Source organism: Mustelus asterias, chromosome 22 (genome assembly GCF_964213995.1).
Source record: "Mustelus asterias chromosome 22, sMusAst1.hap1.1, whole genome shotgun sequence".
NCBI lineage: Eukaryota > Metazoa > Chordata > Chondrichthyes > Carcharhiniformes > Triakidae > Mustelus > Mustelus asterias.
The window spans coordinates 15,760,250-15,785,207 of NC_135822.1; the positions used below are offsets into that span (position 1 = coordinate 15,760,250).

At 50.3% G+C, this 24,958-nt stretch overlaps 2 protein-coding genes across 16 annotated transcripts in view; one reads left to right on the forward strand and one right to left on the reverse strand.

The window, feature by feature from the left end:
* The window catches only part of rer1 (retention in endoplasmic reticulum sorting receptor 1), a 31,969-nt gene extending 21,360 nt beyond the window's left edge, over positions 1–10,609 (forward strand). For 2 of the 3 annotated variants that reach the window (XM_078238788.1, XM_078238787.1), the window contains exons 5-7: positions 836–914; positions 4,694–4,829; positions 6,042–8,727. In XM_078238788.1, the coding sequence (XP_078094914.1) occupies positions 836–914; positions 4,694–4,829; positions 6,042–6,131 (305 nt within the window). In that variant the 3' untranslated portion in view covers positions 6,132–8,727. Of the gene's footprint in view, positions 1–835; positions 915–4,693; positions 4,830–6,041 lie in introns of all 3 variants that reach the window. The other variant, XM_078238785.1, reaches the window with a different exon arrangement.
* The window catches only part of pex10 (peroxisomal biogenesis factor 10), a 39,982-nt gene extending 16,543 nt beyond the window's left edge, over positions 1–23,439 (reverse strand). For 3 of the 13 annotated variants that reach the window (XR_013500532.1, XM_078238781.1, XM_078238783.1), the window contains exons 1-6: positions 23,207–23,436; positions 20,208–20,327; positions 17,963–18,043; positions 16,129–16,526; positions 15,711–15,886; positions 12,622–12,754 (exon numbers count right to left, since the gene is read on the reverse strand). Coding sequence is in view for 12 of the 13 variants with exons in the window: in XM_078238781.1 (XP_078094907.1) it covers positions 12,622–12,754; positions 15,711–15,886; positions 16,129–16,526; positions 17,963–18,043; positions 20,208–20,319 (900 nt within the window). In the remaining variant the exon portion in view is untranslated. Of the gene's footprint in view, positions 1–5,349; positions 5,981–11,255; positions 12,257–12,621; positions 12,814–15,710; positions 15,887–16,128; positions 16,527–17,962; positions 18,044–20,207; positions 20,328–23,206 lie in introns of those variants that run through there. The other 10 variants (XM_078238776.1, XM_078238778.1, XM_078238779.1 and 7 more) reach the window with 8 other exon arrangements.
* Between the last annotated feature and the right edge of the window lie 1,519 nt (positions 23,440–24,958).

Consider the following 24,958-nt stretch of genomic DNA (forward strand, 5'->3'; position numbering starts at 1 on the left):
TCTGGGTTCAAGTCCCACTCCAGGGACTTGCATAAAAATCTTGGCAGACAGCGCAGTACTGAGGGAATGCTGCAGTCCTGGTGAGATGTTAAAGCAAACAAGAGTCTTGGTTATTAGGTGGACGTGAAAGATCCATGGCACTATTTCATAGAAAAGCAAGCAATTTCTTCCTGGTTTTAGGTCAATATTCATCCTTCAAACAACAGACAACCATAGATAGTATGCATGACATGGAGATGCCAGCATTGGATTGGGGTGGGCACAGTAAGAAGTCTCTGACTGGTGTTGTGAGACTTCTTACTAGAGTTAGTATGGTTATTTCTACATTGCTGTTTGTGGAATCTTGCTGTGTACAAATTAGCTGCCGTGTTTTTCTGGAGTAAAATGGTAACTACACTTCAATCCAGTAAAATGTAATCATAGAATCCCTACAGTGCAGAAAGAGACTATTCGGCCCATCAAGTCTGCACTGACACAGGCTCTATCCCTGTAACCCCACGTATTTACCCTGCTAACCCCCCCCCTGATGCTAAGGGGCAATTGAACATGGCCAATCAACCTAACCTTTGGACTGTGGGAGGAAACTGGAGCACCCGGAGGAAACCCATGCAGACACGGGAAGAATGTGCAAACTCCACACAGACAGTTACCCGAGGCCAGAATTGAACCCGGGTCCCTGGCGCTGGGAGGCAGCAGTACTGACCACTGTGCCACCGTGTTGTTATGGGACATCCTGAGGTTATCGAAGCACTGTATAAATGCAAGTTTTTATTTCTGTGCGGCTGTACATCCCAACTGCTAGTCAGTATTAATATTATTTCTCTCTCCCTCCCAGATGATGGACCTGCTTTACCGACAAAGCAAAACGAGGAGTTTAGACCCTTTATAAGAAGGCTGCCAGAGTTCAAGTTCTGGTAAGTTGATTTGGAGTCTAGAACAATCTTCCTCCACAGTGACAGCACCACCAGATCCAAACTCTGTACTGCTGGTCTCTGTTTTATGCTGCCTGGGGCCTGGACCTTTCACTTCTTCCAGAAAACTAACAAAACGGACAGCAGATAGTAGAGGTTTTTAGGTTTATTTTTATATGTAGGGGCTTGGCAGTTGACAGCTAGTCAGACTTGTACAGTGCTGTGATTGTGTCATGGTGCTTTGCGTTGTAATATAAGCACACTGACGCACTTGGCTGAACCATTGTGTTTATAATAGCAAGGGAGGTGATAGTGCCGGAGGCAATATGATATACCCATGAAAAGCATTCCGATCACATTGGACAGGAAGGAAGTACCACTTTGCAGTTTAAAATAATTATCAGCTACCAAGCACATGATGAAGTTTGTTTATTATTATCACAAGTAGGTTTACATTAACACTGCCATGAAGTTACTGTGAAAATCCCCTAGTTGCCACACTTCGGCACCTGTTCTCCTACACTAAGGGTGAATTTAGCATGGCCAATGCACCTAACCAACACGTCTTTCAGACCGTGAGAGGAAACCAGAGCATCTGGAGGAAACCCACACAGACACGGGGAGAACGTGCAGACTCCGCACAGACAGCGACCCAAGCAGGATTCAAACCCAAGTCCCTGGCGCTGTGAGGCAGCAGTGCTAACCACTGTGCCACCATGCGAGTCATTGAATGGCATGGACTTTACACCACAGAAATAGGCCCTTCAGCCCAACTTGCTAATGCTTGTATTTATGTTCCACCTGAGCCTCCTTCAACCCCCATTTCATCTCATCCAATCAGCATATCCTTCTGTTCCCTTCTCCTTCATACCCATCTAGCTTCCCCTTAGATTCATCTATGCTCTCACTTCATCCGCTCCATGTGGTAGTGAATTCTACATTCTAACCACCCTCTGAGTAAAGTGTTCATTGGCAGTTCCTGTACTGTTTTTGCTGCTTGTGTGGAGGCTTGTACAGTGATATGTACATCACCAGAGTGTGGAGTTGATGCCTGGAGACACTAATTGGGGCAGAAGGTAAGTAACTGTCCCTTCACACAGCCTTGTACAGTGATCTTGCTGGAGGATGTGTCATGTGTAGTGAAAGAGCTTGAGAGCTCCCAACAACACTTGCATGAATGTAGCAGTTTCATTGTAGGACATCCCAAGGAATTTCACCAAAGGATAAGAGGCGTTGACCAAAAGCCTGGTTTAAAGAGTTGTGTACTGAAGAGGATCTTGAAGGAGGAGAGACGGAAGGATTTAGGAAGAGAATTCCGGAGTTTAGCTAAAGGTGCATCAAGTTCAACTGAGACAGTCGCTGGGGAGGGTATGAGAGAAATGACTGGAGTGTGGTATTTGTGACATAGATTGAAGACTGTTGCTGGCTCCATAGGTCTGTATGAGCAGAACCTACTTTCCGTTAGGATAACTGAGATGCTGTTAGGGTGGAAAATTGTCCGAATGGTCAGATTGTCCTCTAGAACTAACCAAAGCAAACTCAAAGCAGTCGCCTTCTAATTTATGTCATCCACAATATTCCCAAAACACTGTCACCCTGCACTCCATACCAAGATCAGAATTTAAAGTTTATTTATTAGTCACAAGTAGGCTTACACTCACACTGCAATGAAGTTACTGTGAAAATCCCCTAGTCGCCACACTTCGGCGCCTGTTCGGGTACACTGAGGGAGAATTTAGCACGGCCAATGCACCTAACCTGCACATTTTTGGACTGTGGGAGGAAACCCACGCAGGCATGAGGAGAACATGCAAACTCCACACAGACGGTGACCCAAGCCGGGAATCGAACCCGGGTCCCTGGCGCTGTGAGGCAGCAGTGCTAACCACTGTGCCACTGTGTATGACCTGTGTGGATTCCTCAATAGGAAGGCAATGGGTTTCAATCAGACCTGACTCCCAGCTAATTAGACTCCTAGAAGTTGTGATGTGAATCACAAGAATTTTAAATCAATATTGCTGAAATTGCAGGACTCCTGTTAGAGTGCCTGTATTATTTTATCTAGATATTTGTTCTAAATACCAGTCAAATCCCCATGACCTTGCAAGTCAAAATTAAAGTGTAGTCTTCAGGTGAAACTGGATTAGAAGGCTACAGATAATTGGACCTGGACTTGCAGATATAATCTAGCCCCCATTTTAGAATTATACGTTCTGCCATTATTTTTATATAACACTTTAATTCATTATTATCATGAAGTAGAAATAAAAATAGAAATGGCGATTTCTTGTTAGAAGCACAGCAGTTTGTCTTTAGTTTATGCTGAGGACCAGTGCCAGAAATTACAGCGTGGCAAGTTTCACACTGTAAATGTGAGTGCAGGAATTTTAATTGAGAAAATGTTGACAGCTTGTGTCAAAATATTTTAAAGTACAAATCGCATATTTGTGGGACAGCTATAAGCTCCAGGTCACTGAAGGCAAATAATGATTTCTATTCACAATGTCACTGAATATAGAGCTAAGAGTGAAATAGTTGCTGCGTTTGCCCGTACAACAGCAGTCCTGAGACTCAAAACAATTCATTCTGGCTGAAGCTACTTTAGTTGTGGCTCATGCTGTAGGGGGTAACATATTAGCACGAATAGAGGATCGATTAGCTAACAAGAAACCGAGAGTAAGCCTAAATGGGTTTTTTTTTGATGCGGAGCTGATTACAATATTTAAATCTGGATCTCAGTATCATTAGTGGGCCCGGGCTGAAGTCTTCGGGTCCGCTAGCGTCCCCCCCTGCCCCGTCAGAGGGGTTCACTCCAGCAGGGTTTACAATTGCTCCCCACTAGTGGTAAGCTGGCAGCCCAACTCCGCTGGAGTGAAGGGAGGCCATGGAGGCCTTCCCCCAGGAGGTCGGAGGTAAGGAGAGTGCCCCCTGCGCATTGCCAGCCTGGCTCCTGGCTCTGCTCAAGGGGCAAAGTGGCACTGCCCAAGGGGCACCTTGGCAAGGTTCACTGAGCATTGGGCAGTGCCAAGGGTTCAGGGCCAGAGGTGGCGGGCCCTATTGGGGCAGGGCCTATAGGGGACTAATCGGTGGGGCTCCTGCTGCCATCTGCCAGATGATCGGTGACAGAGTGAAGGTAGGGGGTGATCGGGGCTGGCCATCCAGGTTTGTGGGGGCAGGTGTGTTGGGGAGATTGGGGCTGGTCCGGGAGGCCAGTGATTGTGCGTGCGGGGCTGGCCAGCGATCGGGAGGCTGGCAGTGTGGGGCCACTGTGCATGCGCCAGATCAGCACATGCGCAGTGGCCCGCTCAGCGCTATGCTGCCGGCCTCTCCAGCGGGAATAGGCCCTGCTCCCTGATCTTCAGTGTGAATCTCGCTAGGGCACTCTGCAGTGCACAGAGTGTGGGAGATTCACTCTGAAAATCACGCCAAAAAAACAGTACAAGTTATTCCCGTTTCCTCGCAAATTCAGCACTTAGAATTTTTTTGGGAGAATTGCCCCCATTAAATGTGTGGGGTTAGAGGTGTAGGCCGGGGAGAGAGCTTGGGTAAGATACTCTGAGTTGCACAGACTCAATGGGCAGTGCAGGGACTCTGATTCTATATGTGGCTGATTCTTCCAGCAGTCTGGTAGCTAGCTGGCACTTGCCTTGGTTTATGGGTAAAGAATAGCCATTTGAAAGGCGGCTGCTGTGTGTAATTCTGTACCACACCCAGAGCCAGCACGGTGAGCTCAAAACTGCCAGGTATGAAAATAACTTTTGTTTGTCTATATTTGATTTCAGGCACTCTGCTACAAAGGGAATCATAGTAGCCATGGTTTGCACATTCTTCGATGCCTTCAATGTGCCCGTTTTCTGGCCAATCCTGGTCATGTACTTCATTATGCTCTTCTGCATTACCATGAAGAGGCAGATTAAGGTAAATCCAGTGCATTTCCAACAGTAAACATGCCACTGTGAGTATGAGCGAGGCAGAGTGTGAAATCTCTGTTGCAGATGGATCTCAGTGGCTTTGATGACAGCGCATCACATTGCTTATGCTGCAGGGTTTTTAATTTATTTATTAGTGTCACAAGTAAGCTTACATCAACACTGCAATGAAGTTACTGTGAAAATCCCCCAGTCGCCCCACTATGGTGCCCATTCGGGCACACTGAGGGAGAATTTAGCATGGCCAATGCACCCTAACCAGCACGTCTTTTGGACTGTGGGAGGAAACCGGAACACCCGGAAGAAATCCACGCAGACACAGGGAGAACGTGCAGACTCCGCACAGTCACCCAAAGTCGGAACTGAACCCGGGTCCCTGGCGCTGTGAGGCAGCAGTGCTAACCACTGTGCCACTGTGCTGCCCCAAGGGTTGGTTCTGAAGGCAGTTTTATTGCTTTATTCTGTAACATACAGAGAAGCCACATCATTAACTACATACAGTGCTGGGTACTGAGACTTGGGTGGAAGGAATCCCAAACTGCAGCTTTAATTGTACAAGATGGAGACTTGTAAAATTCCTGAAGACATCAGCAAGCTTGGTCTCAGACCATGGAGTCTAAAACCCTCATTGTTTTTCTATGCTTTTATTTTATATTTACGCACCAGGACTTTTGTGAGATACAAGGAATTAGGACACACTTGTTTTTTCACTGGTTTCACATCCACCCCTACATGATGAGATGTTGATCCTCCAGCGCTGCCGAGTGTGTAGATCCAGATGGAAATGAGTTTGGGCATTCCCAAGTAGGTCCAAGTCAACGGCAAAAAATGCCTACAACCTCAGCACAAATGGGCTCTTGTAATGTTGGCCCCGGGCCATGTTGTTGGGTCATTTGACCCAAAAGGTTGACAGTCAGTGCCTCGGTCAACGCAAGGCCACACTCCGTGATGAGCCCTGGGTTGGGGGAATAAAAACTATTCACTTGTGATCCCACTGCTGGGCAGTAACCACATGATGTCCAGCGAAGTCAAGTAGTCTATTAGCAGCCCCCGTCCTGGATCTTGCATTGAGAGGGGCCGTTTTGGGGAGCGTTCTGGATGGCATCCAATACCCAGATAACCACATTTCCTGAGATGTTGCTATGTGAGAAATTGTGTGTCAGTGTCATTCAGTAATTTTTCTTTTATATTTTTTAAACAGCATATGATCAAGTACAGGTATTTACCGTTCACACATGGGAAAAGGACGTACAAGGGGAAGGAGGATCCTGCGAAAGCGTTTGCCAGTTAGAGAAAGTGCTGCTCGGCACTCCTGGATTATCTTCTCCTCTTCCCCTTTACATGTAAACATTGGACAGTAATCACAACAGTGATATGACTTTATTATTATCATGTTTGCTCCAGGCCTTTCTGAAGGGTACATTTTAGAAGGTGATTTAGTTTTTGAGATTTCTTTTGGCGCAGAGACATTGTCTTTATAATATGATAAATATGCAGATTTTTTTCCCCAGACCATTTTGATTTAATTTATAGGTGACTTCATTTAAGTTTCCCTTTAATTGTATTCCCTATGTCAGTTGCTCCAACTGTACTTCCTCCTTTATGTCTTTGGAAAAGAATAATTAAAATATCAAACCGGTTCCATACTTGGGTAATTAGATTATTTGCTATGAGTCCCCAAGTTGTTAAGACTTTTGGCAAGAAACATTTGCAGTATTAAGATACAACAATGTCAGGTAGTTGGTATTTATTAGTTGGGAAAGGGATGGTTCTTTACTGTATTTTCAGGGTGTATTGACATTTTGGAAGCTCCGTCTTTATATTCAGGTCTCTTTGTGGGGGAGCAATCGAGGTTGCAATGGGAGGATCTTGGAGAATGAAAGTTGGTTGCAAGAAAAGCTCAGGCTTGCGGCTTATGAAACTAAAATGCTTGCTTTCGACGGCTGTGTAACCAAACAGCTTGAAGATGGGCCAAATGGCCTTATGCACTGTAGGGATTCTATGAAGATGGGGATCAAGCATCCCTATCGCCCCCCTTTTTTAAAAATCCCACATCAACTTTTAAGGACATTGGCATCTACTGGCATTGTGCTCTGAATTCATCAGGCCAGGTGCTAATAACAAGCAAGAAATCAAATTTTGATCGTAAGATTTCCTAGTAAGAATTTGAGACGCTGAGCTTTGAACTTTGGATTGTAACAAGGTACCGAGAATTACAAGTAAGCGCTTCAGAATTTGCTTTGTTCTGCTTTTTTAAAAAACTACTAAGGCTCATCAGTTTTCATGCGCACAAAGGAAAGGAAGCAGCTTTAAGGTACAATGGAGCTGAGGCAACTGTGTTTACATCAAGTAGCAAGCCCACCGTAAGGAATAGGGGAGGGGGAGAAGGATGGAATTTTTTCATAAAAGAAAGTGAGACAAGTACTCTGAGCAGTGGTATGGGCAAACTAAAGAGATATTAGAAATGCCCCAGAACAGATCTGTAGACATTAAACCAGTTCAATCACTCATCGAAGAACCTTTCAATCTAACTGTTATGGCACTAATTTGAGCCTCCAGTTGCAGTGAAGTGGTGGCAATAGGACACATGTGTATTCTACATTGGTCTATAGTGGGTAGCTAGGATGATTTAAATAATAGAGTGGGTTATGAAAAGCAGCTGTGAGAGATTGCTGCAGAGTTGTGATTGGATTATGTTTTATTTTTATTAGTGGCACAAGTAGGCTTACATTAGCACTGCAATGAAGTTACTGTGAAAATCCACTAGTCACCACACTCCACCGCCTGTTTGGGTACACTGAGGGCGAACTTAGCATGGCCAATGTACCTAACCAGCACGTCTTTTGGACTGTGGGAGGAAACCCACGCAGACATGGGGAGAACATGCAGACTCTACACAGACAGTGACGGAGAATTGAACCCGGGTTCCTGGCGCTATGAGGCAGCAGTGGGAAATGAAAGTTACCCATTGTATTCTGCAGCTGCACTGTCAGGGGAGGCAGCACTCGGAGGGACTCCAGGGCAAAGCAGCAGCCTGCGGCCCTGACTGCAATTGACAGACACCCGGCTGAGAAATGAATGTTGGGTCTGACGTTTCCCCTGCTCGGATAGTTGGCTGAGACTCGGGAGGCCTGACAGACCTGGATGAATGCTCAGTCCAGCTTAACACATTGAGGGGCAGGGGGTCAAAAGGAACAGGTAGCTTATTGGTCATTAGGCTACATGATTTCAATTCTCCAGTTTGACAGTAGGTTAGGAGTTCCTGACAGGTGGGTTAATCTATTCCCTGATGGAATAACGTCCTGGTTTATATCCTTAAACTAACAGATTAGAAGCACTTTTGGGCTGGGTGCGTGGGGAAGGGGGTTGGGTATGCGTGGGGAAGGGGGTTGGGTGTGTGTGGAGGAGGGGGCAAGTTTTTCCTGCTCCCTCCAACCTAAACACTTTGATTCTATGGGAGTTTAACCTCACAACCCAAGAGGATTCCAGACCAAGTGTAGATTAGATTTGTTTTTGAATAAAATTGGAAATCAGCAGAAATGTGAAAGCCCTTGGCCTTTCAGATGTGTCTCATTGTCTGTTTGAAACATATAAACAAGACTCACTTTCCCTGTGATAGATGCCAGTCAGTTTAACCCAACTTAGTTAAGAGTAAATGTGACTTTCCATTTTGTATTTTAGTTGTTGTATTCGCTGGAACCTGACTTTAAAGTGCACCTGTCTAATGGGTTTACCACGGTGGATTCATGGGAGCACAAACAGTACACTACAATATATGGTGCCCATGCTCTTCCCACAGTACTCCAACTCCTGCTTCCACATTACTTAATGTCAGTCTCTCTGGTCTGCACTGGATTTGCTTTTTATTAAACAATGCATTTTATTCTAATTTTGTATTAAAAGTGATTTCAAACTAGTGGGAGATTTACGTTGGCCCTAAGTTTTCCCACATCATTCCTTTCTCCACCTTCCATCCTGAATGAGACTCCAGTTCACCCAAAATGTATGACAAAAGCCACATCCTTGAATCTGGTGCTGGCAGATGCAGCATACCTGGAACGCCGCCCACCCCCCTTCCCGGTAACTCTGGGTTTGCTAGTCAGAGCTGCCCCAGACTCAACTTGCATTTTTGTTTGCCTTGGAGTGCATACATCCCTAGATCCATAATATATAGATATATTTTTAAATCACAGCAAGAGTGTGATGTGCAGGAACTGATGCAATTAGAATGGGTGTTGAATCAGTGCTGAGTGGTGCCAGGTGACACCCATTCCCACTGGACTTGTCCACCGTTAGCACGGTCTTTGCAGCAGGGATCTGCTTTGCACTGCAGCTGGTTGGGGGTCACAGGATTGATGGTTTGTAGGCAGGGACAGAATCAGTTGGGATCCCTGATCAGCATCAGAGAGGATCCCTGTTAAAAGGTGCACATTTGTGGGTGTTTTGTCTGTTGTGCATTACTCTCCTTTCCTACACCCTACCCCCACAGGGGATCAGAGACTTTGGTTGAGATGGAAACAGGAAAAGTTACCACTGAGTTGAGGACAGCATGTGTAACTATTTACCCCCAGCATGAGTCAGCACACCAGGAACTACAGGGAGAGAACCAAGGCGAACAAAACTGAAACAGGTTCTGGAACCGAGGGCACAAGTGTATCTGAGAAAAAAGTTGAAACTTAGTCATGCTGCTATGTTCATGTTGTGAACCAGTGTGTGTCTGCGTTGCACTATGGTAGCAGCTATTGAACATTTACTGGGATTGCTTGCCAGTGGTGGCACCTGTTCTTGAAGAAACTTCTCACCTCAGCAGGGCGTAAGGCAAGAGCAGCTAACTTGTGTAAACGCAGCACTGCGCTACACTGCTGGGTGCGTGCGCGCAGCACTGCTGGGTGCGTGCGCGCAGCACTGCTGGGTGCGTGCGCGCAGCACTGCTGGGTGCGTGCCGTGTGCAAACGCGGCCCTGCTGAACAGGTGGTCCACCCGTTCTCTTCCTGTGACGTCAGGTGAAGCAGCTCCACCAGCTGTGCTTGTACAGAGATTTTATTTTTTTAAGATTAACCGTGGCTATTTGCTGCTTCACACTGTAACAATGTCCGTGGCTCTGCTACATCACTCCTATTTCAGCACCAAACCCCTGCAGCAACAACACTGTCTGGAGGCAGAATTCCCAGCTTCCCCTCATAGATTAAATCCCAGCTCCTTTTATTAAAAAACCGCCCGTCTCTTCCTGAGTTGGGATTGTATTGAGATTTGGAAATTTGATTCCATGAGGGTGGAATTATTGATGGTTACAGATCTGTTCACTGGTGGTGGGAATAACTGGGGATAAATTTAGGACATGGTACAGGAAGTGTTTTGTGCAACATCAAAGTTATTTACTTTATTTGTTCCTGTCGGGTTGTCCCAGTGATGATGATGTAGGTGAGTTTGATGTTTTAAAACCAGATTAGGGAGAAAGCAGCCCTTGCAACAGTGCATTTATATAATTTTATATAAAACCAAATCACCAGTCAATTGTGCAGATTGAGACACGTGCTGCATTCTACAATACCATTCTTCTTCAACCACACACACGTTTAATTACCTTTCTTTAACAAAACATGTTTCTTGTGCTAAGTTTTAAGATGTCCCGATTCTGCATCACAGATGTTATTACTTTTATTTTACTTGTAATAAAGGTGAACAAAATAATTAAATTTGTAATGCTGTTTCTCAGCTCTTCCCTCGGGGAAAACAAACATGAAACTATTAAAGGAATTAAATAAAGTGACTGGCCTGACCACTGAATCCTGATTACTTATTTGCAGATAGTTATTTTCCCCCAAAGTATGAACAAATATGTTGGAAACATTGTTAAACAACTCTCAACTCGGCCACACACGGCAGGAAGGTTCCAGATATGCATCGTGCTAACCTGGCCAATAGCTGCCCTCATGCACACCAGGGCTGAGGAGAAATTAAGTTTAAGTTTATTTATCAGTGTCACAAGTAGACTTCCATTAACACTGCAATGAAGTTACTGTGAAAATCCCCCAGTCACCTGTTCGGGTACACTGAGGGAGAATTTAGCATAGCCAATGCACCTAACCTGCACGCCCTTCGGACTGTGGGAGGAAACCCACGCAGACTCAACACAGACCACAAACAGTGACCCGAGCCAGGAATCGAACCCGGATCCCTGGCGCTGTGAGGCAGCAGTGCTAACCACTGTGCCACCGTGCTGTGGAGATGATCAGACAGGATTCCTGCCTGCTCACCAGTGAGCAAAGCACCGCACTCTTCTGAGGTACTCCAATAGGTGCACAAAATGACTGAGCTTTCAGAGATTTGCTGCAGCCAGTAGAATTGGACCACAGGAATAATGTCCGAGGACAGGAAGGGAAACGGTGGCAAAGCAAAAACTTTAGCACTCCGACGCACTCTGATGCTTTGAGAAATGTAAAGCAAGGCATCAAACAACAGTCTCGGCTCGAGGGTTCTTGTGTGATGTTGAAAGTAGTAATCTTTCGGCCCACTTGTCCAGTTTACTGTTTTGACACAAATCCCCAGAGCAGACACAATGGTGACCCAGTTGTTTCATTCATTCTATCAGCAGAGAGCCGGTGTTGTGGAGGATCAGTGTCACCCACAGTGCAGTGCAGTCAGCGGATTATCAGCCAGACTCCTCTTTCCTACTTTACAACACTGATCGCATTTCAAAAATACTTTAATTGGCTGCAAAGTGCTTTGGGACCTCCAGAGGCTGGGACAGATGCTGCAGCAATGCAAGTTCTTGCATCCTAAATGTAATGACGCAGGTAGATGAGTCTGTGGGGCTGGAATGTCTCCCGACAAAGTGGACACTCTGCCTGCAAATAAAACGAACAAATGAACAATTGATCCTACAGCGAGAGGAGGAAATCAGTGTTAATAAAGTGGCTCAGAGCAGCTCAAAGCTCTGCACACAATATGCTACTTGGATATGGCACAGCGAGTTAGATTGCATCTTCTTTGCTTCCTATTTAAAGAAACACTGTTAGAAAGATAAAAGCAAAATACCACGGCTGCTTTAAAACAAACAACAGGAAATGTTGGTAAATCTTAGCAGGTCTGGCAGCACCTGCAGAGAGAGAAACTGAGTTAACGTTTTGAGTCTGTATGGCTTTGGATTGTACAGACTCGACACATTAACTGATTCTCTCTCCAGTGCTGCCAGCACTTCCTGTTGGAAAGACAATGGGCAGGAGGTCATCCCTGCTATAAATTGGACACAAAAGTTGATTCCTCTCTTCCCAGGTGTGCAGTTCAAATCCACGTCCAAAGCAGCCCTACAACCCTCGGCGGTCTCCCCACACTCAGCTTCTTATGCATCACTCCAGCACTGGTGACTGTGCCTTCAGCTGCTCAGGCCCCAAACTATGGAATTCAGTCTCCCTCCTTTAAAATATAAAAGCAAATTACTGCGGATGCTGGAATCTGAAACTAAAAGAGAAAATGCTGGAAAATCTCAGCAGGTCTGGTAGCATCTGCAAGGAGAGAAAAGAGCTGATGTTTCAAGTCCAGACGACTTACAGGTGCTGCCAGACCTGCTGAGATTTTCCAGCATTTTCTCTTTTGGTCTCTCCTCTAAAGATGTTCCTTAAAACATACCCCTTTCAGCAAGCTTTTGGTCCCTTGTACGGATATGTTTTTCATGAGGCTGGGTGTCCAATCTGATTTGGTATCACTCCTGCAAAGCAGCTTTGGATACTTTATTTCATTAAAGGTGCTATATGAATGCAAGTTGTTTGTTGCTGACTCACCTTTGTATTGCACCACTCGGTGATACATTCCCAGCAGAAGAGGTGTCCGCATGGTGTAGCTGTTGAGTGCCTACGTTCTTCCAAACACAAAATACACCTGGAGCTGCGCACTGAAAGGTCCTGAGAGGAATTCCTGTGAGAGAGAGTAATGCCTCCGTGAATTCTCCCCTATTTCTGTTCACGTTTTTATTTCTGTATTAAAAAAATCTTGTGTTAAATTCCTATCTACATGTCTATAATGGTAATTATCTATGTAAACGTGTCACGCTAATTGCACCTCCCCTCCAGAGGTGGTGCTGTTGCATTTTGGAATTGTGATTTCAAAGTGAGAAATGAGTTATTGCTGGTCTCAGGCCCCGTTATTGAACTTCTCCCCTTCTAACCCAGGATGTTAAGGTCAATTAGGTGTTATCTGTGCCTCAGGGTAGCACTCTTGCCACCATGGCAGCTGGTTGTGGGTTCAAGAATCATTCCAGAGACTTGACCACAATCGAAGCTGCCACTCCAATGTAGCGCCGCAGCCGGGGGTGGGCGCTGCACTGTCAAGGATGCCATCTTTTGCATCTTTCTTATGCGATTAAACCAAGGCTTTATCGACTCTCTCAAGTGAATGTAAAAGATCCTTTTGCACGCCTTGGATGAAACGCAGGGGATGTATCCTTGTTTTCTCAGCAAATATTTATCCCAGAACCAGCAAGTTATTTGGTTATTGATCTCACTGCAGTTTGTGGGACCTTGTGGTCAAGTTGACTGCCGTGTTTCCTACATTAGAACAAGATTCCAGAAATACCTCATTGGCTACAAAGCATTTGGAACGGTGTTTTGGATTTCTTGTGGTTGTTTATTGTAAATATTTCCGCTAATGGTGGTGCCCCAACTGAGATCAGCTCAAAGAAAAGTTTGTGTCACAAGTAGGCTTACATTCACACTGTAATGAAATTACTGTGAAAATCCCCTAGTCGCCACACTCCGGCGCCTGTTCGGGTACACAGAGAGAATTTAGCATGGCCAATGCACCTAACCAGCATGTCTTTGGGACTGTGGGAGGAAACCGGAGCACCTGGAGGAAACCCACATAGACATGGGGAGAATGCACAGACTCCGGACAGACAGTGACCCAAGCCAGGAATCGAACCCGGGTTCCTGGCGCTGTGAGGCAGCAGTGCTAACCACTCTGCCACCGTGCTGCCACTAGCCACTCCACCATGACCAGGAATTAAACATGGACATTGTGGGAGGATAGGGAGGAAATTGCGGGTCCCCTAGCCGAGATATTTGAATCATCGACAGTCACGGGTAAGGTGCCTAAAGATTGGAGAGTGGCAAATGTTGTGCCTTTGTTTAAAAAGGGCTGCAGGGAAAAGCCTGGGAACTACCGGCCAGTGAGCCTCACATCTATGGTGGGTTTGTTGGAAGGTATTTTGAAAGACAGGGATCTACAGGCATTTAGAGACGCAAAGACTGATTAGGGACGGTTAGCATGGCTTTGTGAATGGAAAATCATGTCTCACAAAGTTGATTGAGTTTTTTGAAGGGGTAACCAAGAAGGTAGATAAGGGCAGTGCAGGTTATGTTGTCTACATGGACTTAACAAGGCCTTCTTTGACAAGATACCGCATGGTAGGTTGTTGCATAAGGTTAAATCTCACGGGATCCAGGGTGAGGTATCTAAATGGATACAAAATTGGCTTCTTGACAGAAGTCAGAGGGTGGTTGTAGAGGGTTGTTTTTCAAACTGGAGGCCTGTGACCAGCGGTGTGCCTCAGGGATCAGTGCTGGGTCCACTGTTATTTGTCATTTATATTAATGATTTAGATGAGAATATAGGAGGCATGGTTAGTAAGTTTGCAGATGACACCAAGATTGGTGGCATAGTGGACAGTGAAATACGTTATCTCCAATTGCAAAGGGATCTTGATCAATTGGGCCAGTGGGCTGATGAATGGCAGATGGAGTTTAATTTAGACAAATGCGAGGTGATGCATTTTGATAGACTGAACCAGGGCAGGACTTACTCAGTTAATGGTAGGGCGTGGGGGAGAATTACAGAACAAAGAGATCTAGGGATACATGTTCATAGCTCCTTGAAAGTGGAGTCAAAGGTGGACAGAGTGGTGAAGAAGGCATTCGGCATGCTTGGTTTCATTGGTCAGAACATTGAATACAGGAGTTGGAACGTCTTGTTGAAGTTGTACAAGTCATTGGTAAGGCCACACTTGGAATACTGTGTGCAATTCTGGTCACCCTATTATAGAAAGGATATTATTAAACTAGAAAGAGTGCAGAAAAGATTTACTAGGATGCTACCGGGACTTGATGGTTTGAGTTATAAGGAGAGGCTGGATAGACTGGGACTTTTTCCTCTGGAGTGTAGGAGGCTGAGGAGTGATCTTATAGAGGTCTATAAAATAATGAGGGGCACAGATCAGCTAGATAGTCAATATCTTTTCCCAAAGGTAGGGGAGTCTAAAACTAGAGGGCATAGGTTTAAGCTGAGAGGGGAGAGATACAAAAGTGTCCAGAGGGGCAATTGTTTCATACAGAGGGTGGTGAGTGTCTGGAACAAGCTGCCAGAGGTAGTAGGAGAGGTGGGTACAATGTTATCTTTTAAAAAGCATTTAGACGGTTACATGGGTACGATGGGTATAGAGGGATATGGGCCAAATGCAGGCAATTAGGATTAGCTTAGGGGTTTAAAAAAAAGGTGGCATGGACAAGTTGGGCCGAAGGGCCTGTTTCCATGCTGTAAACCTCTATTACTCTATGGTTGCTTTTGGCTCTCACACCCAGTACCACGATGGACACATCATTTTAGCTAATATTAGACCATAAGACATAGGAGCAGAATTAGGCCACTCGGCCCAACGAGTCTGCTCCGTCATTCAATCATGGCTGATACTTTTCTCATCCCCATTCTCCTGCCTTTTCCCCATAACCCCTGATCCCCTTATTAATCATGAACCTATTAATGCCAATGAGTGAAGATTGCTGCTTCCTTTAACTGGCTTGACTGCACCAAGTGGAACGTTGGACAATATGAACGACGATTAGCAACGACTGTGGGAAAGCAGGGGGCATGTCAGCCATACCTCGAGCATGGGAGGTTGCGGTGAAGTTTCCACTCTTGCCGGGCGCGCTGCCTTTGTCGATAGCTGTTGATCTGCATGGCGACAGTCAGGGCCAGCTGCAGCAGAGAAACTTTCCCCAGCAGCTCGTAACTCCACCGGAGTCCAACACTGTCGCTGAACAGACCACGCACGCATAGCTACACAGAACAGAGACAACAGTCAGTAAACTGTAAGGTAAGATAGCAACATTGACGTGTAGACAGACCGCACCAATCTACAGCGCCCGCATGGACCTGTAACATTTCCCCAAAGGTTGTTCTTCCTAAGAATATACATAAGGTCTCTTCTGGTCTGCAATATGCAGTTGCTGCTTACACTTTCTATCTCTCAGTAATGCACCAATATGATCTACTGTTGGACTGGCACATAAAGGGCTTACGTAGGTGATGCCGGTGAATCTTTTGGCAATGTGGTAGAAAGCTCCATTGAGGTAGAAGATGCCCAGGTGCAGACGGTGGAGGAAGGAGACTGCCTGTCGGAGGACGCAGACTGCTTGCAGCAACACTTTCCTCTGCTGTGCAGTCAGGGCGCTGACAGCTCCCTGCAGCCAGTGAGAGAGCCCTGGCCTCAACGCCACCTGTCTGTGCTCCGCTGCCCGGAATCCCTCATTCTCTGCCTGCAGGTCCTGCTCCAGCCGGTTCAGTCCTCGGTCCAGCAGGTAAGGAACGCAAGTGTGGAGGATGATGAGGGCGGCCCGCCTGGCTGGCGACGGCACCCGCCGCCCACTGGAGTCCACCTGGACAATGTTCACATACTCTTCGCCCAGTGTCTGGTAACCTGCACAGTCAAGGCAACAGATTGGTCAGCTGGAAACTCACAACAACAGAAACTTGCATTGATATAGCGCCTTCAAGATGCAACAGCGCTTCACGTAACCATGAATGAAAACTGGCGTGATGGTGGGACATGTTAAGAGCTCCCTCCACTCAATAGAGCTACGTGGGTCACAACCTACCAGCCAACCATGATCTCACTGAATGGCAGAACAAGCTTGAAGGGCTGAATGGCCTCCTGTTTCTATGTCCCTTCCACCCACACAAGTTCATGGATAAGAACACTGACACCTGGCTACAATGACACCTGACGCGGCTGAGATCAGCACAGTGTATCCCTGAATCCAACTGCAATCTAAGAGTCCTCATCTTAATGCAGTGCCTTCCATGACAGCAGGAAGTCTCACAACACCAGGTTAAAGTCCGACAGGTTTATTTGGAATCACGAGCTTTCGGAGCGCTGCTCCTTCACCAGGTGAGTGACTCTGAAAGCTCATGATTCCAAATAAACCTGTTGGACTTTAACCTGGTGTTGTGAGACTTCTTACTGTGTTTACCCCAGTCCAACGCCGGCATCTCCACATCATGGCTTCCGTGACAGTGCAATGGAAACAGCCTGACCGATCCTCTACCTGACAATGGTTCTGACCTACAGACCGCAGCCAGGGCCTTGAGCTATAACCCCGGTGCCCGGGCAGAGGTGAGGCAAAGTCCAGCTCTCGCCCTCAGGAAATTTAAACAACAGGGCTTTATCTTGAATTTCCAGGCAGAGTTTTGGGCAGAAGGTGGTTTTTGGGACGAAGCAGCGTCAGACCCGGGCGCAGAGCCTGTCCCTTGGGAGAATTGAGGAGGAAAAGGGCAGGTTAACGGTTAGAGACAGGAAGCAAAGTGGAAAAGTGCTGGCGGATGCTAAAGCGAAGCAGGCGAATCAGGGACTGAACTCGCAGACACACAGCAAATAAAAGCACTTAAAAAAGAGAGAGCGAGACATGGAGCAGATAGACCCTGCACTGTAGTATAGAATCCCTCCAGTGCAGGGGGCCATTCGGCCCATTGAGTCTGCACCGACAACAATCCCACCCAGGTCCTATCCCCTTAACCCCACACATTTACCCTGCTAATCCCCCCAACACTAAGGGCCAATTTATTATGGCAAATCCACCTAACCCGCACATCTTTGGACTGTGGGAGCAAAACCGGAGCACCCGGAGGAAACCCACGCAGACACGGGGAAAACGTGCAAACTCCGCACAGACAGTGACCCAAGCTGAGAACTGAACCCGAGCCCCTGGCGCTACGAGGTAGCAGTGCTAACCACTTTACACCACTGTGTCGCCCTGTGCAGATTCAAACAGAGACTCTTATTATGAGCAGATACAAGACTGTAACATCTGCGTACATAAAGAATCAAAGTGATGCCCAGTAATAAGGCAGCCTGACCTGCAACGGTTGTTAGAGAAAAATATGTCAGATCTGCCAGTAACTCGATCTCCTTCCTCCATTCCAGCCATCGCTTAGCACCTGTGTAGTAGAGGAAACAGACAATTAGCTCCATATCTTCCTTGTTATAGGAGAGTACAGCACCATTAAAATACATACACTGACTAACACACGGGCTCGAGAGTAGTATAGGTCCGGGGGCCGGCGCAGCGCGGGAGGGGGCCGGTGCAACAGTGTTGCAGCACAGGTTCACATTCTAGAGTATGGAATATGGGTACAGGTTCTTAGGCTCTTGGGATTGGGGGTCATTATTTATTTGCCGAGGATTGTTTCATGAACAAAAAGCAAAGTCGGAATAAACAAATCATTTTCGGAAGGAAGTGTGATTAATGGAGAATCAGGAGGATTAGGGCAAAGGTTTCAGCTACTTGCAAACCATATCAGTGACTTAATGAGGGGGCAAAGTGTTATATATCCCAGTGTGTTGGTGATACAAATGGCTGCAAACACAAGCTGCAGGAAGAATATCGAGAGGTCGCAAGGAGGCACAGTGACTGGGTGATAAGATAGTGGATGGGCCAATGGTGTATAATGTGAGGGAAGCATGTAATGATTCACTCCGGCAGGAAGAATGGAACATCAGAATATTTTATAAAAAATGACAGATAAACTAGTTAATATTTCAGAGGAATGTGGGTGTCTGTGCGTGAATCCAAGGTAACATACAGGTACAGTGAGCAAATGGTGTCTGCCATTTATTACAAGGTTTCTTTAAAGAGTTTTTTTATTTTATTAGTGTCACAAGTAAGGCTTACATTAACACTGCAATGAAGTTACTGTGAAAATCGCCAAGTTGCCACACTCCGGTGCCTGTTCGGGTACACTGAGGGAGAATTTAGCATGGCCAATGCACCTAACGAGCATGTCTTTTGGACTGTGGGAGGAAACCCATGCAGACACGGAGAGAACATGCACACTCTGCACAGAGAATGACCCCAAGCTGGGACTCGAATCTGGGTCCCTGGCGCTGTGAGGCAGCATTGCGAACCACTGTGCCACCGTGCCGCCCAATCCTCATTCAGAGGGTTGTGAATCTTTGGAATTCTCTCCCCCAGAGAGTGGATAATGTTGAAACCTCAGACTGATAGGGATGTTTGGCAGCGAGGCAGCCATGGCATCTGGAGGACAGGGTGGGAAAGTCGGTCTAGAGGCCATAAGGCCAACTCCTGCTTCTGTATCTTACCTTAGGGTTCTAGAGCTGTGTAATGTGGGTTGTAGAATGGAGGAAAACTGGTTCATCAAAACATGATCATCTCAGAATAGAGACTGTGATGTGGGAGAGGGAGGCTGACAGAGTTTTGGGGCAGTGGGGAGGAGGAGGCAGTTAAATTGTTAGAACAGGAAAGACAGGACACCACCCGAGATTCACCGGGGGAAGGGAAGCTGGGAGTCATTTATTGCAGCAATCATAATAATGTTATCAAAGGAATGGTGCAGGGATGACAACAGCAGAGAGGCGGTGTTTTGTAACAGAGGATAAAGCACAACACCACAGAAAACAGACTGTGTCCCCCACTCACCCCCCAAAACAGACTGTGCCGCCCCACTCACCCCCCCAAAACAGACTGTGTCCCCCACTCACCCCCCAAAACAGACTGTGTCCCCCACTCACCCCCCAAAACAGACTGTGTCCCCCACTCACCCCCCAAAACAGACTGTGTCCCCCACTCACCCCCCAAAACAGACTGTGCCCCCCCACTCACCCCCCCAAAACAGACTGTGTCCCCCACTCACCCCCCAAAACAGACTGTGTCCCCCACTCACCCCCCAAAGCAGACTGTGTCCCCCACTCACCCCCCCCCAAAACAGACTGTGTTCCCCCCACTCACCCCCCAAAAAATCAGGGGGTTTAAAGCAAAATAATCTGTAAAAGTGACCATAGAGAAAAGTTACACGCAGGGTCTCCAAAGTACAGCCAAAGGATCACAGCCTGGTCCCCAATATCCCAGTAATTAAAGTCCAAGTGACTGTTAAATGTTTCCTTTGGATTTCTCCTTGTTTGAACTTTGTGAGCCTGGCTGTACAGGATGTTGGTAAACACATCCAAAATCAGGAGACTGGCCGGTGAGCGACGGAAACAGGGAATAATTTTATTCTGAAGTTCCATGTTGCTCAAATTGCGAACGGGAAGCAGGTTGGGTCACAGGCTCTCGCCCACCCACACTGCACACATTCAGAGTCTCACCAGCAAAGATCTGGAAAGCCTCGTTGGCGTAGCTCCGCAGTGAGCTCAGGTAGTATTCATCCTTCTGGTTGGAGCGGATCAGCTGAGGCTGGTTCACCGGTAAGCCGGGCATCGCGAACCCTGTGTTAAAGAATAAGAGCGTTAGAAACCCAGCACTGTGGTGACCTGAACTCCTAGAGCCAACCCTACAAACCCAGACTCACCGTCTCCCCGAGACCCCAGCACCCAGACCGCGCCGTCCCCCCCGCGCCCAGACTGCGCCGTCCCCCCCGTGCCCAGACCGCGCCGTCCCCCCCGCGCCCAGACCGCGCCGGCCCCCCCACGCCCAGACCGCGCTGTCCCCCCCGCGCCCAGACCGCGCCGTCCCCCCGCGCCCAGACCGCGCCGTCCCCCCCGCGCCCAGACCGCGCCGTCCCCCCCGCGCCCAGACTGCGTCCCCCCCCCCGCGCCCAGACCGCGCCGTCCCCCCCGTGCCCAGACCGCGCTGTTCCCCCCACGCCCAGACTGCGTCCCCCCCACGCCCAGACTGCGTCCCCCCCCCCGCGCCCAGACCGCGCCGTCCCCCCCGTGCCCAGACCGCGCTGTTCCCCCCGCGCCCAGACCGCGCCGTCCCCCCCCGCGCCCAGACCGCGCCGGCCCCCCCACGCCCAGACCGTGCCGTCCCCCCCGTGCCCAGACCGCACCGGCCTCCCCGCGCCCGGACCACGCCGTCCCCCCGCGCCCAGACCGTGCCGTCCCCCCATGCCCAGACTGCGTCGTCCCCCCGCACCCAGACTGCGCCGTCCCCCCGCACCCAGACTGCGTCGTCCCCCCGCACCCAGACTGCGTCGTCCCCCCGCACCCAGACCGCACCGTTCCCCCGCGCCCAGACAGGCCGTCTCCCCCCCTGCACCCAGACACGCCGTCTCCCACCCTGCAGCCAGACACGCCGTCTCCCCCCCCCCGCAGCCAGACACGCCGTCTCCCCCCCCCCGCAGCCAGACATGCCGTCTCCCCCCGCACCTAAACACACCGTCTCCCCCCCCAACACCCAGACACACCGTCTCCGCCCTGCACTCAGACACACCGTCTCCCCCCCGCACCCAGACACACCGTCTCCCCCCCACACCCAGACACACCGTCTCCCCCCCACACCCAGACACACCGTCTCCCCCCCACACCCAGACACACCGTCTCCCCCCCACACCCAGACACACCGTCTCCCCCCCACACCCAGACACACCGTCTCCCCCAACCGCAGACACACCGTCTCCCCCCCGCACCCAGACACACCGTCTCCCCCCCGCACCCAGACACACCGTCTGCCCACCCCTCCCGCACCCAGACACACCGTCTCCCCCCGGCACCCAGACACACCGTCTCCCCCCCACACCCAGACACACCGTCTCCCCCCCACACCCAGACACACCGTCTCCCCCAACCGCAGACACACCGTCTCCCCCCCGCACCCAGACACACCGTCTCCCCCCCGCACCCAGACACACCGTCTGCCCACCCCTCCCGCACCCAGACACACCGTCTCCCCCCGGCACCCAGACACACCGTCTCCCACCCGCACCCAGACACACCGTCTCCCCCCCCCGCACCCAGACACACCGTCACCCCCCCCGCACGCAGACACACCGTCTCCCCCCGCACCCAGACACGCCGTCTCCTGCACCCAGACACGCCGTCTCCTGCACCCAGACACGCCGTCTCTCCCCCCCGCCAGACACGCCGTCTCCCACCCCAGACACACCGTCTCTCCCCCTCCAGACACGCCGTCTCTCCCCCCTCCAGACACGCCGTCTCTACCTCCCCCAGACACGCCGTCTCTCCCCCACCAGACACGCCGTCTCTCCCCCACCAGACACACCGTCTCTCCCCCCCCCCGACACACCGTCTCTCCCCCCCCCCGACACACCGTCTCTCCCCCCCCCGACACACCGTCTCTCCCCCCCCCCCCCGACACACCGTCTCTCTCCCCCCCCCCCCGACACACCGTCTCTCTCCCCCCCCCCCGACACACCGTCTCTCTCCCCCCCCCCGACACACCGTCTCTCCCCCCCCCCCGACACACCGTCTCTCCCCCCCCCCCGACACACCGTCTCTCCCCCCCCCCGACACACCGTCTCTCCCCCCCCGACACACCGTCTCTCTCCCCCCCGACACACCGTCTCTCCCCCCCCCCCCGACACACCGTCTCTCTCCCCCCCCCCCGACACACCGTCTCTCTCCCCCCCCCCCCCCGACACACCGTCTCTCTCCCCCCCGACACACCGTCTCTCCCCCCCCGACACACCGTCTCTCCCCCCCCCCCCCCCCCCCCGACACACCGTCTCTCCCCCCCCCCCCCCCCCCGACACACCATCTCTCCCCCCCCCCCCCCCCCCGACACACCATCTCTCCCCCCCCGACACACCGTCTCTCCTCCCCCCCCCCGGACACACCGTCTCTCCCCCCCCGACACACCGTCTCTCCTCCCCCCCCCCCGACACACCGTCTCTCCTCCCCCCCCCGACACACCGTCTCTCCTCCCCCCCCCGACACACCGTCTCTCCTCCCCCCCCCGACACACCGTCTCTCCTCCCCCCCCCGACACACCGTCTCTCCTCCCCCCCCCGACACACCGTCTCTCCTCCCCCCCCCCAGACACGTCGTCTCCCCCCGCACCCAAACCCACCGTCTCCCCCACCCCCAGACACACCGTCTCCCCCACCCCCAGACACACCGTCTCCCCCACCCCCAGACACACCGTCTTCCCCCCGCACCCAGACACACCGTCTCCCGCACCCAGACACACCGTCTCCCGCACCCAGACACACCGTCTCCCCACCCAGACACACCGTCTCCCCCACCCCCAGACACACCGTCTCCCCCACCCCCAGACACACCGTCTTCCCCCCGCACCCAGACACACCGTCTCCCCCCGCACCCAGACACACCGTCTCCCCCCGCACCCAGACACACCGTCTCCCCCCGCACCCAGACACACCGTCTCCCCCCGCACCCAGACACACCGTCTCCCCAGGCTGGGCTGTGCTGGGTTCTAGCAGCAGGGTGACGGGCCGAGTGGTTTCCAGGCTTCAATCCCCCTCCCGGGAGTCTCTCCCTCCGCCGCCTCTGCAGTGCTGGGCCGCGGCTCGGGCAGCGCCTCCCGCCGGGACTGAGAGCCGCGTCCGAGCAGCGGCGGGGCGGCGGCTCCGGGACCGGGGACTCGGGGCCTGATCCGCTCCGCAGACCCGCGCTCGGCACCGCCACCTGGCGCCCGGAGGACACAGCGACAGGAGCAGCTGCACTGCCCCGATCACCTGGACTGGATCACCTGGACTGAATGAGTCACTGGGCTCGATCACCCAGACTGGATCACCTGGACTGAATGAGTCACTGGGCTCTAGATGCCACCTGGACTGACTGGATCACCTGGACTGGATCACCCGGACTGGATCACCCGAACTGACTGGATCACCTGAACTGGATCACCCGGACTGACTGGATCATGATGTGGAGATGCCGGCGTTGGACTGGGGTAAACACAGTAAGCAGTCTCACACCAGATTAAAGTCCAACAGGTTTATTTGGTAGCAAATACCATAAGCTTTCGGAGCGCTTGCTACCAAACCGAAAACGAGTGGCGTTTGCTACCAAATAAACCTGTTGGACTTTAACCTGGTGTCGTTAGACTCCTTACTGACTGAATCACCCAGACTGGATCGCCTGGATCACCCGGACTGGATCACCCGGACTTACTGGATCACCCAGACTGGATCACCCGGACTGACTGGATCGCCCAGATTGGATCGCCTGGACTGACTGGATCACCCAGATTGGATCACCTGGACTGACTGGATCGCCTGGACTGACTGGATCACCTGGACTGACTGGATCACCCCCATTGGATCACCTGGACTGACTGGATCACCCAGACTGACTGGATCACCCAGACTGGATCACCCGGACTGACTGGATCATCTGAACTGACTGGATCACCTGGACTGACTGGATCCTCCAGACTGGGTCACCTGAACTGAGTGGATCAGTTACCTTAGCAACCTGGCCAGTTGTTAAACTTGTCCAGGTCTGAAACTTTCCCATTTTCCTGTTTGTCTGACTCTTACAATCTTTTTCCTAAGGTTTAAGATTTTCCTTAGTAATTTTTTGGGAAAGGCTCCTCTCCAACTGCTTTTGAAAGAAAACTTCCAAAGACTCACGTCCCTCCGACAGAAAGAATCCCCTTCTCCGCTGCCGTAAGGGAGAGACCCTTTGGGCAAAAGCTGACCAAAATAAATAGCACAACGTTGGTTTTGGCATTAAAAATGGAGTCTTTCCAGCCAACTGTGTGACATGTTTTTGGACTGAATCTTAAAGCTCATTGGGATTAATTTTTATTCCCACGAGTTTTGCACCACTCCTGCAGCGTGTTCCCTCTGAATCGCCCGCCCCGCTACAACTGAACTGCTGCAAGCACTGGGAAGCTCCAGATAAATGGCTCGCCAGAACTCCCCAGCACTTGTTCCACAACGGCTGGAGGGGATGGAGCTCTCACCAGGATCCTGGATGGAGTGGAGCAGAGGTGGGTCTACCCTCGCTCCAGGAGATGGCCTTCCAGCAGGATCACCAGCCCCGCCTGGGATGCAGTGAGAGCCCTGGTCAGTGCAAGCACTCTAGAAAAGGACGGGGCAGCAGTGTCAGAAGAAGATAAATGATCTTTTTGATTTGATTTGATTTATTATTGTCACATGTATTAACATACAGTGAAAAGTATTGTTTCT